At 40.9% G+C, this 18755-nt stretch overlaps 1 protein-coding gene across 7 annotated transcripts in view; it reads left to right on the top strand.

The window, feature by feature from the left end:
• DICER1 (dicer 1, ribonuclease III) overlaps positions 1–18755 on the top strand; it is a 75767-nt gene that overhangs the window by 35926 nt on the left and 21086 nt on the right. For 6 of the 7 annotated variants that reach the window (XM_055556662.1, XM_055556661.1, XM_055556660.1 and 3 more), the window contains 10 exons: positions 565–1037; positions 8393–8525; positions 9792–10034; positions 10582–10733; positions 13290–13422; positions 14087–14162; positions 14848–14987; positions 16864–17043; positions 17274–17487; positions 17693–17846. In XM_055556662.1, the coding sequence (XP_055412637.1) occupies positions 565–1037; positions 8393–8525; positions 9792–10034; positions 10582–10733; positions 13290–13422; positions 14087–14162; positions 14848–14987; positions 16864–17043; positions 17274–17487; positions 17693–17846 (1898 nt within the window). Of the gene's footprint in view, positions 1–564; positions 1038–8392; positions 8526–9791; positions 10035–10581; positions 10734–13289; positions 13423–14086; positions 14163–14847; positions 15003–16863; positions 17044–17273; positions 17488–17692; positions 17847–18755 lie in introns of those variants that run through there. The other variant, XM_055556664.1, reaches the window with a different exon arrangement.

The raw sequence follows: 18755 nt of genomic DNA, 5'->3' as shown, positions 1-18755 counted from the left end.
TCCATGTTCAACCCAGTGGGTCTTTCATTTGCCTGCAGAACTGGCAGTTACAGCCTCACTGTGGGTTTACATTCCAGTCTGAGCTAGGGTTGTAAGTTGTGGCACTCTGGGGCACAGATACAGTTCAAGGAAAATCATCTTGCTTTTCTTTGATACCTAAAATAAAATGACATACTCTGCCGCATATGCACACACATTTATATATTCTGCTATGTAGTTCTTGTGTATTTACCTGGAAGTAAATGACTTAGTTGTACTTCTGACCACAGCTCTGAGGTTGCTTTATTAACTGTATACAGTTGCCTCTTTTAATTTCTGTCATTTGATTATTTTCACTGGGGAAAACAGAAGGGTGGTTCTGGGCATGTGTATGAAAAAGTAGAGCTTGGAAAGACTGCTGACCCCTCTCCCTAACCTTTTAAGGAATGAACCCCAGTGTTGATATTAGTGGGGTAAGTTTATTTTCAAGGGGCAGATTGAAGACAACTGAAATCCCAGTTGGACTCCCCGTGAAGATACTGCAGGAGTATTGTTTCGCATTGGAGTCTTTACCTTTTTTTGTAGATACTCTCAGACTGCCGTGCGGTCCTGGTTGTCCTGGGACCCTGGTGTGCCGATAAAGTAGCTGGAATGATGGTCAGAGAGCTGCAGAAACACATCAAACATGAGCAAGAGGAGCTGCACCGGAAGTTTCTGTTGTTCACAGACACTTTCCTACGGAAAATCCACGCCCTGTGTGAAGAGCACTTCTCCCCTGCCTCGCTTGACCTGAAGTTTGTCACTCCTAAAGTAATAAAGCTGCTCGAGATCTTACGCAAATACAAACCGTATGAGCGGCAGCAGTTTGAAAGCGTGGAGTGGTATAATAATAGGAACCAGGATAATTACGTGTCCTGGAGCGATTCTGAGGATGACGAGGAAGATGAAGAGATTGAAGAGAAAGAAAAGCCAGAGACAAATTTTCCTTCTCCATTTACCAATATTTTGTGTGGAATTATTTTTGTGGAAAGAAGATACACAGCCGTGGTCTTAAACAGGTAACTCTCTGAGATTAACATTTTTTCCCCTGTAGTAGAACAGGCAGCTTTTTGTTGTTCTGTGAAGTGAGACCTTGTAATAGCTTGAAGAGCTGGGCAGAAGCTTAGGGAAGCGTCCTTCACTTGGCACCATCGTCAGAACTCAACATGTAACGCTATCCTGGGATCAGCAGGATGTTTATATATACAATCGCTTGACTGAGGTTTTGTTCCTAAAGGATGCTAATCTTTTCTAATCCATCTGAAATCGAGTGCAAGTACAGAAAAATTAAGTTGACATTAAAGTAAACCTTCCTTGTTCTGTATTCAGTTGTTAGATTTAGTTCAGATATTTATTAACCTGTTACTATGGTGTGTTCGGAGAAAGCGATTGCACCCCACTCCAGTACTCTTGCCTGGAAAATCCCATGGATGGAGGAGCCTGGTGGGCTGCAGTCCATGGGGTCGCTGAGGGTAGGACACGACTGAGCGACTTCACTTTGACTTTTCACTTTCATGCATTGGAGAAGGAAATGGCAACCCACTCCAGTGTTCTTGCCTGGAGAATCCCAGGGACGGGGGAGCCTGGTGGGCCACAGTCCACAGGGTTCCAAACAGTGGGACATGACTGAGTGCACACACATGATGTGTTAGGCGTGGTTTTGAGCATTTCACACCACGCTTTCTCCTTCAGGTGATCTTAGGATATATTGTATCAGGATATTGCTGTGGCTAGTTTTTCTGTGTTAGCTTTTTTTCTTAACAAATGCCTATTCAAGTTTGCACGTTTGCAGTGAAAAGCATTAACAGCTGGGTTTGAAATTTGAATTGGTTCATAGACTACATATTAAAATTTTCTGAATCAGAAGATAATAAAAATGTTAGGGAGGAATTCAGAGAATACTGGCAAAGGTGGCAGTGAATGCCAATTAGGTTGTAAATTTCCACCCTACCTCCTTCTTCAGTAGAAGTGTATTTTTCCTGAATATAGACCCAACCAAGGAGCTTCACTTCAAATTTGCGTCACGTGGTCACTTAATGTATATTTCTTTTGATTTGTGGATGGTTGCTCTATTATTTGTAAGGGCCAAAAAGAGTCCTTATTTAGTACTTCAAACTACTTGTTTCTACAAGATCTATTAATTGGCCAAAGTTGATCCCTAAGAACCTTTTCTGCAAGTATTGATCTCTGAGGAGAAATTAAACTTTGTTTCCTGAGGTAATTTGGGGTTTAAAAAAAAAAAAGAACTGCTTCTGACTTGAGAATGTACTTGAGTAACGAGAAATTGGACTCTGGGGTCGTCGTCTGGCGGTTTTCAGTCTGGAAGTTTTCATAGTCATTGGGCCTGATCCTGATGATGGATATGAAGTAGAATAATTTTAGGTAGTGAATTACATTGAAATCAGAAGTTTAAGATTGGAAAGGAACTTCACTGACTAATCCAACCCACTTACTCTTACTCTTATAAGCAAAAAAAAAAGGAGGAAAGCGTCTGGAGGATAAGTGATTTGCTCTGAGTTAAATTGCCAGCCAGTGGCAGAGACCATTCAAGAATCCTGATATTCTGCCTCCTCGTTTCCACTTCTTTGTATAATCATCATGCCCTTGGGTATCACAGAACGCTAACAACCAGAGCTTTACAGTGGGAAGACTGCCAGGCGACAGTCCAGGGAGTGCAGGACTACTCAGGTTATTTTTTAGAATGGGGGAAAGGCATTTTTGGGGTCAGAAAAGTTTAATGTTGGCACAGTTCTAAGCTGAGTTCTAGACGGACTCCCTGCCCCACACAGGATAGGTTAAGAATTAAGTACATTTTCTGGGGCTTGGAGAGGACTGGGGGTTCATTTTCTTCCTTTTTTCCTCTTTTGTACGTGTGTTTGTAAGTATGAAGATGTGCCAGTTTTCACTGAAGGAATATTAGCCTGAAAAGGTTTATCAGAAATCAGTGTTACTTCCTGTTGACTTTGAGGATCAGATTAATTGCGATCAACTTTCATAAAGTGTGCCTGGAATTTAGTGTTGGATGATGAATCAGGAGTGGTTTGAGGGTTTACTTTATGGGCAGCTAATTAAATGTACAATAGAGGTCTTGTTCCAGTAAGCTTTTTAATAAGCTTAGAAAAACTTCCTGAAATCCAGATTCTTTCCTTCCATCAATTTAATGGGAGGAAAAACCATTCTTCAGCAAACAGTTTCACGGGAGTAGAAGCTATTGTAATACATGGGTGGTTTTCTACTCTCCTAATCAGAAAAATAAAAAATAGCTACTTCTGTTGTATGTGTACAGTCTTGGGTTTACAGTTTTTCTTTTGCCTTATATACTTAAGGCTTTATCGTCTATAATTTACCTTTTGTATCAGTCAGTCAGTTCAGTTGCTCAGTCGTGTCTGACTCTTTGCAACCCCATGGACTGCAGCATACCAGGCCTCCCTGTCCATCACCAACTCCCGGAGCTTGCTCAAACTCATGTCCATTGAGTCGGTGATGCCATCCAACCATCTCATCCTCTGTCATCCACTTCTCCTCCTGCCTCCAATCTTTCCCAGCATCAGGGTCTTTTCCAGGGAGTCAGTTCTTTGTATCAGGTAGCCAGAGTATTGGAGTTTCAGCTTCAGCATCAGTCCTTCTAATGAATATTCAGGGCTGATTTCCTTTAGGCCTGACAGGTTTGATATCCTTGCAGTCCAAGGGACTCTCAAGAGTCTTCTCCAACATTGTGGTTCAAAAACATCAGTTCTTTGGCACTCAGCTTTCTTTATGGTCCAACTCTCATATCCATATACCTGACTTCTGGAAAAACCACAGCTTTGACTATACAGACCTTGTCAGCAAAGTGATGTCTCTGCTTTTTAATATGCTATCTAGGTTGGTCATAGCTTTTCTTCCAAGGAACAAGCATCTTTTAAATTTCATGGCTGCAGTCACCATTTTCAGTGATTCTGGAGCCCAAGAAAATAAAGTCTGTCACTGTTTCCTTTTTTCCCTATTTGCCATGAAGTGATGGGACCAGATGCCATGGTCTTAGTTTTTGAATGTTGAATTTTAAACCAGCTTTTTCAGTCTCCTCTTTCACTTTCATCAAGAGGCTCTTTAGTTCCTCTTTGCTTTCTGCCATAAGGGTGGTGTCATCTGCGTATCTGAGGTTATTGATATTTCTCCCAGCAATCTGGATTCCAGCTTGTGCTTTAACCAGCCTGGCATTTCGCATGATGTACTTTGCTGCTGCTGCTACTGTTAAGTCACCTCAGTTGTGTCTGACTCTGTGCGACCCCATAGACGGCAGCCCACCAGGCTCCCCCGTCCCTGGGATTCTCTAGGCAAGAACACTGGAGTGGGTTGCCATTTCCTTCTCCAATGGATGAAAGTGAAAGTGAAGTCAATCAGTCATGTCTGACTCTTAGCGACGCCATGGACTGCAGCCTACCAGGCTCCTCCGCCACGGGATTTTTCAGGCAAGAGTACTGGAGTGGGGTGCCATTGCCTTCTCCGGATGTACTCTGCATATAAGTTAAATAAACAGGGTGACAGTGTAGAGCCTTGATGTACTCCTTTCCCAGTTTGGAACCAGTCCATTGTTCATGTCTGGTACTTTTATATAGTTTTAAAATTTCAGAACACTCCATGAGGGAAGAAGATAGATGTTTTTACTCTATCATAGATGATATGTCTCCCAGCAGTCTGGATTCCAGCTTGTGCTTTATCCAGCCTGGCATTTCGCAGAACTCCTGAAATAACTCAAGGATCAAGTGGCAGAAAGTGACTTCCACTCTCCAAGTCTAGAGCTCTTTTCACTGTGTGATTTATGAGTATTGTGTGACTTTGGCATTGAACAAACCTGGGTTGATGTCTTCTCTCTATCCCCCATCCCTCCACCCCTTTCTTTTTCCAGTAGCTTTGTCTTTACAGAAAAGTTGCAGGGATGTACTGAGTTCCCCTTACGCATTCTGGGTTTCCCCCATGTCTTATGTCAGTAACATCTTACCGTATCAGGGTACGTTTGTTGCAACCAAGAAACTAACGTTGGTGTATTACTATTAACTAACTTCTAGACTCTATTGGATTTCCCCAGTTTTCCCATTAATGTCTTCTTTTTAATCCAAGGTGTACCAGAGTTCATTTAGTTTTATTTCCCTAATCTCCTTTGGTCTCTTACGGCTTCTTGTTCTTTCCTTGTTTTCGATGACCTTGATGTGAGGAGGACAGGTATTTTGTGGACTGCCCCTCAGTTTAAATTTGTCTGATGTTTTTCTCAGGATTAGACTGGGTTTTAGCATTTGAAAGAAGGCTGCGGATATGAGGTGCCCTTCTCGTTGCTTTATCTTAGGGGGATTCGTGGTCTCGACACAGCCCATCGTGGGTAATGTTAAACTTCTTCACGTGATTATGATTGCACTTGCCCATTTCCTCCACTGTGAAGTTATTATTTTTCTTATTTCTTACTTGATTCTTTGGAAGCAGGTCACTGAAGCTAGTTTATCTTGGGGAGAGAGGAATTCAGCTTCATGCCTGGAGAGGGGCTTCTCTATGTGTGTTACTGAAATTCTTCTGTAAGGGAAACATGTCTCTTTTATCCTATTTATCTGTTTATATTTGTTGACTCATGTTCGTTTATCACTGTGAACTTGTGTTTGTTTATTTTATACCTTGGTTATGATCTGATGCTGGGTTAGTTTTCTGTAAAAGTTATTCCACCCTGGGCCACTGGGGGCTGTTGGAGGTTAGTGCCTGTGTCCTTTTGACATGCCCCTATCCTTCTGATTTTTGAACCCTGCCTGACTTTCTGGTAGAAGAATGCTTCAGCCATGGAATCAGCCATTTCTCCGAGGGACCCTGGTTCTTTTTATCTTCACTTACTTTTTAGGTATATATTCTGTGCAAGTTATTTCACTTTTTAGAGCCTCAACATCTTCATCTATAAGATAATAATAATACCTCCCTTTCTTACTGAGTCGTTAGTGAGAGACACTGTATACAAACACTGCAGTCTTACCACCTGACATTGTGCTCGGGGAGGCTGTGTACATGCACAGGGTGAGCCTGTGCCGGCCACGGTGAGGAAGGTACAGGGGTGGAGGGTAAGCACCAGCTCTTTTAGTTTTTAGAGTAAATTATGTCTGCTGAATATGATTGTATTTATAAACTCGTACATTTTTATGTCTGCTGAATATTATACAGTTGGCCATTGAATTTTAATACTTTTTAAGTTATGTTTTCTTAGTAGTTAATTTTCATGGAATTTTACAAAAATACTGGTTTCAGGTGAATTTGAAAACAGGAAAAAAAATCACTTCCTTGCTAGAGATTGTTTGAGGAGCTCTAGTGAGCTGCTGTCCATGAGGTCGCACAGAGTCGGACACGACTGAAGCGACTTAGCAGCAGCAGCAGCAGCAGCAGCAGTGAGTGTTTGCTGCACTAGAGAACAGCATTCTTTATCAGACAGCTTGCTTTTGGAACAACTCACATAAACTCAGTGTAAAATTAAAAGAACGAGATTCTATCCTGGCAGTTCTGTGGTACCGTGAAATCTCAGGGCAGATAGTGTAGTCCTTATTAATACAAGTGCCCTGACAACAGTAGACTTTGGTTTGTTTTTCTGGAAGCCCGTAGCTTGTCTGTAGGGATTCCTTAAACATATCTGATAGAGAAATTTTTGCTTTTTAAACATTGTGAGCATAGGTATGTAGCATTTAATTGCTGCTTACAAGGGACTTTGTCTTTGAATGTGCTCATTGTTTCTTCCGTTACCTGCAGTCCTGATGAGAGTCTCATTAAGGAGAAATAAAAGTACTCTTGGTGCTTCCAATTCTCAGCTAGTTGAAGTCTACCAGATTTATTATTTTAGGCAAATGAAGATACATTCTCTGCCTAATTAGGAGTAACTGGAAACGCATTTTTAAACCTCTGTTTTGTTCAAATTGCTTGTTTACATAAACTGAAGTTTGGAAGTACATATTATTTCTACAATAATTGATTTCATATTTTAGATGTTGGGGCATGCAGTTTGTGTGTAACACTGTTTTCTGTTACTGACATCATAAGTTCATAATAACAAATCTTTGAACATATTAAAAAACTTTCTGACTTTGAACATTTTAGGTACTTGAACTGTAGAGCAGACTCTCAAACTAACCTAGGCATGCCAGTGTTTTACTGATTTGGAGGCAGGAAGATATTCTAGATGGCCATTCAAGGTTTTTCCCAGGGCTTTGATATTAGTCTGTTTCATGTACTTATTAAAAAAAAAAAAAAAAAAAGAATGGTTTGACTTAAAAATGCAATTTTCTATTAGGAATTTGTGCTACATTGTATGACTTCAGAGGAACCATATGGGATCACTTAGGTCAGGTGTGGAACCATTTATCCTGTGTGCTGAGTTTTCCAATGTGGGTATTTCCAAAATAGCTGTAATGGCAACACTAACTGTTAACCTTCTGCACCCATGTAACGTGAGCCTGTCCCGTAGCTCTTTTTCATTTTGTAGCCGAGGGCCCGCTTTCAGGGACAAGCTTTCTGGGTTGATAGAGAGGAGCAGGTAGGAAGGGGAACGAGCTCAAGAGCCTATCCTAGTTCCTGCCCGGATGGGAGGGGAGTTATCTCAGCCTTGCAGGGAGGCAAGCTCTGTCAGCCTTGCAGGGCAGAAGCTCAGTGGCCTTTCATGCAGAACTGTGGTCAGTGGCCATCCGCAGGGCCATGAAGTGTTGGGAATGGAGATGCTAATCAGTGGATGGAGGCTTTCCTTGCCCTGGAGCCCTCCTTCCAGAGGGACAGGGCACTGGGGTAAATTGAACAGAAATGACATGCTTCTTTCTTTGCACGTGCAGCTAGGACTCTTACTACACGGAAAGAGAGGAGAATGAAGTTTCCCTTGGGGTGTTTGGTACTTAACTCTCCGTAAGCTTGGTCATAGAGACAGGGGCATGACCACTGCGGCAAGTTGTGCGTGCGCTTAGGGAAGCATGTTTTGGAGATAGAGTGTGTGTGGCTTTTTCATTATAAGGCTTGGCCTAAAGCCAGAACACATGAAGAGTCCATGTTTCTCTCTGCCGAGTGCTGTCACTTCCCAGGCCATGTTTCTGTGACGGTCATTACTGCCAAATTAGAAAGTTTGAGGGACTGTGACCATTTTGTTCACCCGTGTCGTGTAAATCAACCCTGTCTTTGGTGTTCTGAGTATTTGGTGCACAGATTGACACAGAGAAGAGCGACGGTGATTTCTTTTTAAGCTAGAGGGGGGAGAAATACCAAGACTAGTTTGTTAGGTATGTTGGCAAAAAAAACTCCTGTATTTCCATTTTAAGAGAGACCTTACAAACAAAAGTTTAAATTTTTTTTCCCTCAGCAGTGCTTAACTTCCAAATGTGTATAATTTTCTTAGATTGATAAAGGAAGCTGGCAAACAAGATCCAGAGCTGGCTTACATCAGCAGCAATTTTATAACTGGACATGGCATCGGAAAGAATCAGCCTCGGAACAAACAGATGGAAGCAGAATTCAGAAAGCAGGAAGAGGTAAGCTAAGTGAAAATAATTTTACAGTAACAGTTTTCAGAACATATATAAACTCTGCCCATAGGAACCCCCTCTCTCTATAGTTCCTCTGCATTTTTTTGGTGCTATAGAGTACTCGTAAACAGAGACTCACCATTTCCCTTGAGGTAGCCGAACGATGATTCTCATGTGTAGAATTAGAATACCTGTCTGGTAAATCAATTTTGTGTCTTAATTGCCATCGGCCATTTTATTTTCCTTTATGGGGCTGAGGATACACAGCTACGTTTCATAGAAGACAGCTCATGTAAATATAACTCTTGCTGACTTGTTACGATTCTGAAGCAACAAACTGAAATCTTTTTCCTAGAATGTGTTTTGTTTGCTATTCAAAGTCCTACCTTGGTTGACTATTTTAAAAACAACAATATATTTTAAAGATTTTTGCTTTAATTTTTTTTCATGCTTTTTATTCAAGATTTGATATAGGAAGTAGCACTGTAAAGATGATAAAAACCTAACATAGTGTTCCTGGCTTGCAAATAAAAACTTTTTATGTAAAATTTGTTGTTTAAGTTAAAAGTAGCAGAATAATTCATGTTGAAGTCATTTTTCTTTGATAATACTCCAAGTTTGGGGAGTTCAGTAGCCAGAGTCTTGACAGATCAGTCTAAAACCCAGCTTAATTTCTTATTTAACTTACGGTGAATTGGGAAATGATGTTACCTTAAATCTACTATGAAAAAAACTTTTCACTTAAAAAAAAAATCATTTCTGATCCCTTAAATTAAGTATGTCCCAAGATGTCAGAAAATAAGTGATGCTTTGCTTGTAGTTTTTAATTCCAAGTGATTTAGGGATTTTAGTGACAACAGTTTTGACATCTTTGGAGGGATGTTGGCATAGGTGCACAGACATAGGTCCCATAGGGAGGCACAGAATATCAACAGGATTTCAGAAGTGAATTCATTTGGTCACTCTGGTGGTTATTAAAGAAGCCAGTGTCTTTAGCCGGAAGACTGTGATTTGTCCATGGGTGCTTCTCTAAAGTAGAAAGGCATTTTGATTTTTTCAAGTCATGTTCAGCTGAAAATGTCTTTGAATCAGAGTTTCTTGGCCCGGATGTTCATGGCGTCTCGAATTTTGTGTGATACTCATTGTTTTTAGCCTGGCCTGGATTACGAGTGCTCAGAGTACTGTCACAAATGACAGCTGTCCCTTCATTTAACTGTGCTCTTTTCTTTGGAAACTTTGTTAGAATTCCTTTTCTTGGTGGATTTTTTTCAGGTACTTAGGAAATTTCGGGCACATGAAACCAACCTGCTTATTGCAACAAGTATTGTGGAGGAGGGTGTCGACATACCGAAATGCAACTTGGTGGTTCGTTTCGATCTGCCCACAGAGTATCGATCCTATGTTCAGTCGAAGGGAAGAGCGAGGGCACCCATCTCTAATTATGTAATGTTAGCAGACACAGATAAAATAAAGAGTTTTGAAGAAGACCTTAAAACATACAAAGCTATTGAAAAGGTAAGATGTACATGTTATCTATAAGTTATTCCTGTGCATATAGAAATAATAAAAACAGTTGTATCTTCAGAGAATAGTCTCAACAGAGGTGTGCAGTGGGTAGATTATTAGACAGTTGAGAGTAATTGCACAGAGCCAGCAGTATTTTACAGTAAAATGGCAGTGAAAATGGTCATATAGGTTACTGGGGAAGATTAGGAAGTACACTGTTCACGTGCACGGTGTCGTCCTCGTTGACTGAGTTGGAGACTGGTTTGAGAGTGATGACACAGCCCAGATACTCCTGTAAGGCTGGCGATCACTTGTGTGCTGCTGGTAGGTGCAGTTCAGTGTCTTGTTCCCTGTATGGGAACGTCTCCGTGTGACTGGAGCTGGGAAGGATGCGTTGGGAAAAACTGTCTGCAGCAGGTGGCTCTGGAGTATTGAGGTATGTGTTTAGGAGAGAGAGAGATTTCGTGTCAAGAGAGCTTTTTCTTAGGTTCAGAGGCAGACAGCTAGTGGCAGGAAAGGCATTTGTTCTCATAAATTCTGTTCTGAAACTGCTCAGATCTTGCGAAACAAATGTTCCAAGTCGGTTGATACCGGGGAGGCCGACACGGAGCCCGTGGTGGATGACGACGATGTTTTCCCACCGTACGTGCTGAGGCCTGAGGACGGTCCCCGTGTCACGATCAACACAGCCATTGGGCATGTCAACAGGTACGGCCGTGGGCTACGTGGTAGACAACCTGTGAGAAACGTGAGATTTCGGTCTGACTCTATAAGGATTGTGTTGTTCACCATCTGCAAGCAATAACCAATCTCGCCGTTTATGGCCTGTGATGCCTCAGTGACAGAAAAAGAAGTTGCTTTTTTCTGTTCATTGTTTTTTTGGTCAGAATGCAAAACTAGTATTGTGCAGAAATAAATATTTCTAGTATTGTGCAGAAATAAATGTTTCCCTTCTCATTGTTAAGGCTGACCTAATGAATGCATACATCTTTTAATTGGATTGAAATTAATTTTGCAACGCTCACTGTTCTTTTCTAAATCTTAAAACTTGTTTTGTGTCAAGCGTTGGCGGCCATTGAATTTTCCTTTAGCAGAAACCGGAGACTTGATACGTTAACTTTTTTTTTTTTTTAAGTATATGCCATTTTATCCATACTTTGTCCTGATTTGGTGATAACATTTTTAAGAACTAAGGAAAGCAGATGCATAGCTAGATTACATATCAGGATAAATTTCATGCAGAGGCAAAATCGAGGAGCAGAAAATGTAAGTGTTTCTTTTTAACTGTTTATTTGGGAACAGTTTTAAACTTTAAAATATTGCAAGGATGCTTTAAAATGTTTCAAGAATACTGCAAAGAACACCCAGAGAAGACCATTCAGGTTTCCCAAGAACGTTTTCTGGAGGGCACGGGTCCAGCGCAGGGCCATGGGGCGCTCTTGTTTTCCTCGTCTGTCTGGTCTGCTTCATCCTGGCAGCTTTCTTCAGTCCTTCTTGGGCTCGAATGGCCTTGAACATTTTCAGGATGGCAGGCCAGTCACTGTGTCGTCTGCCCCTCAGTGTGGGTTTATTGGGTACTTTCTCATGACTGGACCCCGGTTGTGCGTTTTTGGCCAGCATGTCACCCAGGCGATGCTGGATTCCTTGCATCTGACCGGGTCACCCCGTGTCGGTTTGTCCTCTGGTGACGGCGGCGACTGTCATCACTTGCGCGAGTCGGCCAGCTTTCTCTCCTGCACGGTTGCCTTTTCCCCTCCGTAATTCGTGAGTATTTCATGGAGAGACATTCTGAGATTATATAAAATTCATCCCTCTCCTCAGTTTTCACCCATTGATATTTCTTGCCTGGATTGATTATTTCTGTGATGTCTTCCAAATGGGGATTTTCTGACTCCTGAATTCTTTCTGCGTTTATTAGTTGTCATTTTACCATGAGAAAGAGCTTTCTCTTTTCTCTGTTTATTTGTTCCTTTTATTTTTTTATCCAGTGTGAACTAATGGACTCCTGTTTGGCTCAGTCATTTTTAGTCTTTTACTCTCGTTTCTTGTTTATTTTGATGTGAAACTTGTGTAAAATTTGGCTGCTGAGGACCCCTTCGGTGTAAATTCAGTGTCTTTTTAACACGTCACCACTATTCTTTGGACAGTTCTGTATTTTAAGGCACACAAGATGTTCTAGACTCACAGTTTCCCTGCCCTCAGGCTAGATGTTGGCTATTTCTCCAGAAGGTCCTGGCTCCTTTTAGTGGAGGTTGAGTTGTGTTTAGAAACCAAGGTATGTTCATTGCCTCTGGAGTATAATTGCTACCAGGCTGTTTGGCAAATGGAGCTAGAAAATACGTCCATGCCTTTTCACGTGTGTTATACCTGTATCTGACTGCCTGTCTGTGGTTAGCTCCAGTTTGACTGTGACTCCAGAGGGTTTGTTCTTGCTGTCCCCTTTTCCATCTTTCTCCCTGGCTGGCTTGTTTAATAGTGAGAAATCTCAATTCCCCTTGTCGTCAGATACATTACTGTTCAGGCTCCCCATACGTAGCGGTCTCCCTCCTCCGGGGGCTGCCCCCGTGTTCAGGAGCCCTCGTTTTGCAGGTCCGGGCCTTGCAGCGTCGCGGCCCATTCCACTGCCCTCCTTGTATGCATCCTCTTCCCCACCAGGTTGGCTTCCTGTCCCGGCCCCCTCCCTGCTCGGGCTAAGCTCCCTCAGGGCCGGCTTCCTGCCCGCGTTCCTTGTGCTGTTGTGGGGCGGCCCAGTTGTTCTCCTGCCCTCCTTGGGTGAACACCAAGCCCACTGCTGATGCCTGCCTTGCACAGGCCCCCGTAATTGTTGGTGATCATTAAGGAACAAACGGCGGTTTGTTCCCTTAATGGATTCTGAACAATACTTTCTGCACTGTCCAGTCACAGCACTAGACCTATATGGCTATTGATGCTCAAGTATCAATTTTAATAAAAATTAAAGTAAAAAGTTTAGTTTCTTAGCTGCCCTTGCCACAGTTCAAGAGCTCAGTGGCTTCTCTGTTGAACAGCACAGATACAGAACGTCATCTCAAAGTTTTATATATATATATATATATATAAACATACTAGTCCATCTTATTGAAAGTTTGAAACAGTGATGCTGAAACCATGCATATAAATACCTATCCAGTAGAGGGAAAGAGGAACATAAAAAATCAAACTGTAGAATGTGAATATCAGATTTTTTCCTTCTGTTTCTTAGTTGTAGACTCAGTGTTACCATTTCTTTTTTTTTTCCCCCCACAGATACTGTGCTAGATTACCAAGTGATCCATTTACTCATCTGGCTCCTAAATGTAGAACCCGAGAGTTGCCTGATGGTACATTTTATTCAACTCTTTATCTGCCAATTAACTCACCTCTTCGAGCCTCCATTGTTGTAAGTTTAGAAAAAGAAATGATTGTGCCTTAAAGTTAATGTCATTTATGGATTTGTTTTCAGCTTCTCTAAGGCTGTGCAAGTTATAGGTAAATTTGGCTTTAAATCTCCTTTAAAAAGTACATTTTAAAATCTCTTTTGTAGTCAACTACGTGTTCGAGTCTTCAATAGACTATATATATGTAATTTGTAGACTCTCCAAATTAGGCTAGACGACCTCTGAAGATTCCTCTAAAGTCTTTTACTATGAACATTTCTGGCGGCATCATTCACTTGTGGCTTTAGATCCTTATAGTGACAGAGAATTCATTAAATACAGTTGGGCTGTTCTAGTGATTTTGTTGTTGATTAGAAAAATATACCTTTATACAATTGCTGTCCTTGGTCTCAATCCTGATATATTAAATTCTTACTGAAATTTAAATTCATCAAGATTATAAACTTATGATAACTGGTGTAGGTTTTACTGGGCAGGATTTTGACAGATGACTTTCAAATATAGACACTAGTATCTTTTAAAACTGGCTGATGTTTTTCATAATGAAGAACTTTGGTAAATTACAGCTTTAAAGATACTAGAGCAGAGGTTTCATCTGTGTTTTATGCGCTGATACTCCAGCTCCATGCATATACTGTGGACATGTTTTTTTTTTGTTACTTCCAGGGTCCCCCAATGAGCTGCATTCGATTGGCTGAAAGAGTCGTGGCTCTCATTTGCTGTGAAAAACTGCACAAAATTGGTAAGAGTGTGTGAAAAGCACATGTAAATAAAAATAAAGTTAAAAACATTGTATAACAAAAGCACCTCAAGGGCTGTATGGGTCTCCAGGGCTTTGCGGGCTGTGAACGCCTTGCTTTTGGTGTGCTTCAGGGAGGATAGATGTAAGTGTGATGTAACTTGAAGACCCTGTAAGATGGAGGAGCTCTGTTTTTCACAGCTGAGCAGCTATAATTTATTTGCTCTCATTTCTAACTCCTTTTAAATATATAAATGTAATAAGGTCGTCTGACTGTTGAATCGTGAACATTTATGTTTTGTGTTGTAATGTATCGATTTCTCAAATTAGTCTGTATTTATGTACAGATGAAAGTTTTTCTAAAAATGGGTGGACTTGTTTTCCGGTGGCATTCATAAAAGGATGATCTGATACTGTTTTCCTGTTTACATGTTTTTGTTTTTTGAGTCTTAAAACAGAATTTATAATCCTCATCATACTGAATATATGAACCTCACAATCGACTTTGCTTTCAGTTATCACACGTGATTACTCTTCTGTTGTTAAAAGCACAGATGCTTTAGTTTTTGTGATTTGTCCAGTTGTTTCCCAGCACAGAGCTGCTCTGGATGATCCACTGATTAATTAGGCAGAATCAGGATTGAGCATTTTACTACAAAATCACGTTCCTTCTCTTTACATTTCTTAGGCGAACTGGATGACCATTTGATGCCAGTTGGGAAGGAGACTGTTAAATACGAGGAAGAGCTGGATTTACACGATGAAGAAGAGACCAGTGTTCCAGGAAGACCAGGTTCCACAAAACGAAGACAGTGCTACCCAAAAGCAGTTAGTATTGGTTAGAACCAAATACAAATCTAGCCTTTCTGACTTTCTGTTGCTTGCTGTACCAGGCCCAGATTCCTTTGCTTGGCTTCCCAAACCTGTGCAATGCAGCCCACCCCGTGGGTCTCAGCTCGTCTCCCGGCCTCGTTCACAGCTCCTCTCACAGCAGCCCCTTCGCTGTCACATGTACAGAGTGTGCTCTTTCTCACTTCAGACATCACTTTTGTTTTTCTTCTCAAAAGGATTCTTGTGTTTGTCACATTCTATCCAGAATGAGTTAATGTCATTTAAAGAGACATTCTTTGTTTCATTCACTTTAGTGGCCAGGTCCTCGGTCTACCTTACACTGGGGACTAAGACCTCAAGGGTATGTATGCTAAAACAGGCATGTGCCCGTACAGGGTGAGGGGCGCACGGCAGGTGTGAGCCCAGAGACTTGTCGGGAGTCAGGGTGTGGCCTGACGGGTCATAGTCAGCTTTTCCAACATGTCCTGTCTAGCTGGATCTGTGGTTTTCTAGCTGTAACCATGCGGGGCTGGAGTACTTATTTTAAAAATATTAGTCAATATTTTTACCTTATTAAACCCCCAGACAAAAGCAGAAATTTGCTATGTACTTTGATCTTAGCTTAAATATGATTCTTTTTATTTATTTTTTTGCAGTTTTATTGAGTTTTTACTTTTTTTTTTAGAAAAAGTTTGCACCCAGCTAAGCATTTTCAAGATTCAAAATCATGTCACTTTTTCAAAAATCAGGAATTAAGTTATCTGATTTTCTGAACTGCTTATTTTCTCATATCCAGTTTTCCTATTCTAACATTACCCTAGAGGTTCTTGGGCTAGTTTCATGTGACAAATGTTACCACTAATAAGTGTTTTGAGAAGCATAGTACTGCTTTGGATCCTGTGTAATTATTAGGTGCATTCTAGTAACTATATCTCTTAGCCAGCATTTCCACACCTTTTAACTATAGATGTAATTGTTTATATTATTGAGCCTTGGAAACTGTAGACTATTGGGTGGGGTTGTGTGAATATTAGAAGTTTAGAAACTTAGTTTAGTTTAAATCATAGTTTACTCCTTTAATCAGACAGCCATTAAAAATAATACTAACTTGTATTGACCCTGAAAGATATTCTCATTGTAGTAACCGGAGCTAAAAATCAGTGATACCTTTGTTTTGTGGTTCCATTTGTAATGAAAAATATGTATGTGTATATATTTATGTGCATTTATTCTGGAATGTATACATTTATTCCAGAAAAGTCTGGAAGATGATATGGTATGTGACAGTGTTACTAAAGGTTATCTGAGCTTCAGGATTATGTAGGATTTTAAAAAACTTGGCTACTTTTATTTTCTGACATTCAACAGTGAGTAAAGACTCAGAAACCCAGGGAAGAAAACCTTTGTTCTCTAGTCAAAAGAAAGAGATCAAATAAAATGTTGCTGCTTAGTTGCTAAGTTGTGTTCCAACTCTTTTGCAACCCATGGACTTTAACCCACCAGGCTCCTCTGTCCGTGGGATTTCCCAGGCAAGAATACTGGAGTGGGTAGCCATTTCCTTCTTCAGGGGATCTTTCTGACCCAGGGATTGAACCTATGTCTCCTGCATTGGTAGGCGGATTCTTTACTATTGAGCCATCACGGAAGCCCACATCAAAGGAATAGTATTGTGTTAAAAGACCCTGCGGTGTTTGATGGTTTTGTATACTTCTCCAGTGAGGTTAAGTAAATGAGGAGGTCTCCTGCCTTGGGTCTTAGTTTTCTCTCATCAGCTTTTAGTAAAGTCAGGAAATAAATTTATTTTCTTGCCAACATCTGGAAAAGAGGTGAATACGCTGGCACTTGTTGCTTACATTTTTCTTTCCACTCCCAGATTCCAGAATGTTTGAGGGAGAGCTACCCCAGGCCCGGTCAGCCCTGTTACCTGTACGTGATCGGAATGGTCCTGACGACACCTTTACCTGATGAGCTCAACTTCAGAAGGCGGAAGCTCTACCCCCCTGAGGACACCACAAGATGCTTTGGAATACTGACAGCCAAGCCCATACCTCAGGTGGACGTTTCATAGTGGCCTTTTATGTTGGACTGTCTTTGTTTTTTTTTAAAAGGAAAAGTGACTTTAAAAGTAACTGTCTTTTGTTACCTCAAAATGGTCACTATTTTACACTTGGAAGTGTCTCTTCTGTTCCCCTGATAGAAAGCATCATTCCTCTTCTGAAGTTATCTATTTATAATGGACTGAAATCTTGGCTAACCTTGGGCTTTATTTTTCTTTCTCTGAAGATCCCACACTTTCCTGTGTATACGCGCTCTGGAGAGGTGACCATATCTATTGAGTTGAAGAAGTCCGGCTTCACGTTATCTCTGCAAATGCTTGAGTTGATCACAAGGCTTCACCAGTATATATTCTCACATATTCTTCGGCTTGAAAAACCTGCACTAGAATTTAAACCCACAGACGCGGACTCAGCCTACTGCGTTCTACCTCTTAATGTTGGTAAGAAGGACCCAGACTCTAAAGCGTTGTCTGTATAGTAGCTAAAAAACGAAAGTGTTGCTTAACAATGAGCTTAACTGAATATAGTACAGAAATCTCTTTGATAACTCTGAACTAGGCACATGGAATGAAGGTAGAGCTTGAGGGAGGGTCTTACCCGTGTTATGACATTTTAACAAGCTTAAAGATCTTTTTCTTCCCTAAGTTAATGACTCCAGCACTTTGGACATTGACTTTAAATTCATGGAAGATATCGAGAAATCTGAAGCTCGCATAGGCATTCCCAGCACAAAGTATTCAAAAGAAACTCCCTTTGTTTTCAAATTAGAAGATTACCAAGATGCAGTTATCATTCCAAGGTAAGGTGTTAAGTGGAAATCAAAGTGGAGGTGACACTTTGCTTTTGAAGGTTCCCTCTGGGCACATGGGGCACATGGTGGGCTGTGACCCTGGCATCGCCATGGCCAGTAGAAAATTTAGGTATCTCTTAGTGGCAGGCCTGTGCTCCCCAGTTTACTTACATAAAAACAAAGCCTGAAGTGCTGTTGGTGAAAGGATTCTACTTTGTGAAGCTCAGCTCATCTAAATGATGTTGATAGGCTTTCTTTGTAAAACCTCCATCCTTTTAATCCCCAAAGTCTTAAAGAATTTGATTATAAATAACAGTTTATTAAAGTTGTTGAAAGGCATAGTGTTATTTAGCGCAATGAAAATAGTTAATTACAATGCTTTGTTGTATGTGTGCTAAGTCACGTTAGTCGTGTCTGATGCTCTGTGACACTATGGACCGTAGCCCGTCAGGCTCCTCTGTCAGTGGGGTTCTCTAGCCAAGAATACTGGAGTGGGTTGCCATGCCCTTTTCCAGGGACTCTTCCGGACCCAGGGATTGAACCCGAGCCTCTTATGTCTCCTGCATTTGCAGGCAGGTTCTTTACCACTAGTGCCATCTTTTTGGTAAAAATTTAGGGCATAAAGTTTTTGAGCATTAAGATTAAATATCACACTTTTTAAAGAATTAAAATACTGGCTGCAGTTGTCTTTGGATTTTGTTCTGTTTTTGTTTTTTCTGTTTTCACTTTGTACCTCAGTGCCATGTTTTAAATGTTAGTTAACACCAGCCTATCAATATCAGAAATGGTGCAGTAACATACGTTTTGTGGGGCAAGAATCTTTCATGTTTAGCGTTAGTAATATATAAACTATTTACTTGGTTGCTTGGATATTGAAAGTTTTCTATACTGTTTATATTGATTAAATTAGAGATATTT

Source organism: Bubalus kerabau, chromosome 19 (assembly GCF_029407905.1).
Source record: "Bubalus kerabau isolate K-KA32 ecotype Philippines breed swamp buffalo chromosome 19, PCC_UOA_SB_1v2, whole genome shotgun sequence".
Lineage (NCBI taxonomy): Eukaryota > Metazoa > Chordata > Mammalia > Artiodactyla > Bovidae > Bubalus > Bubalus kerabau.
Note: the sequence above shows the minus strand (reverse complement) of the source record. Positions and strands in the feature narration are given on the sequence as shown.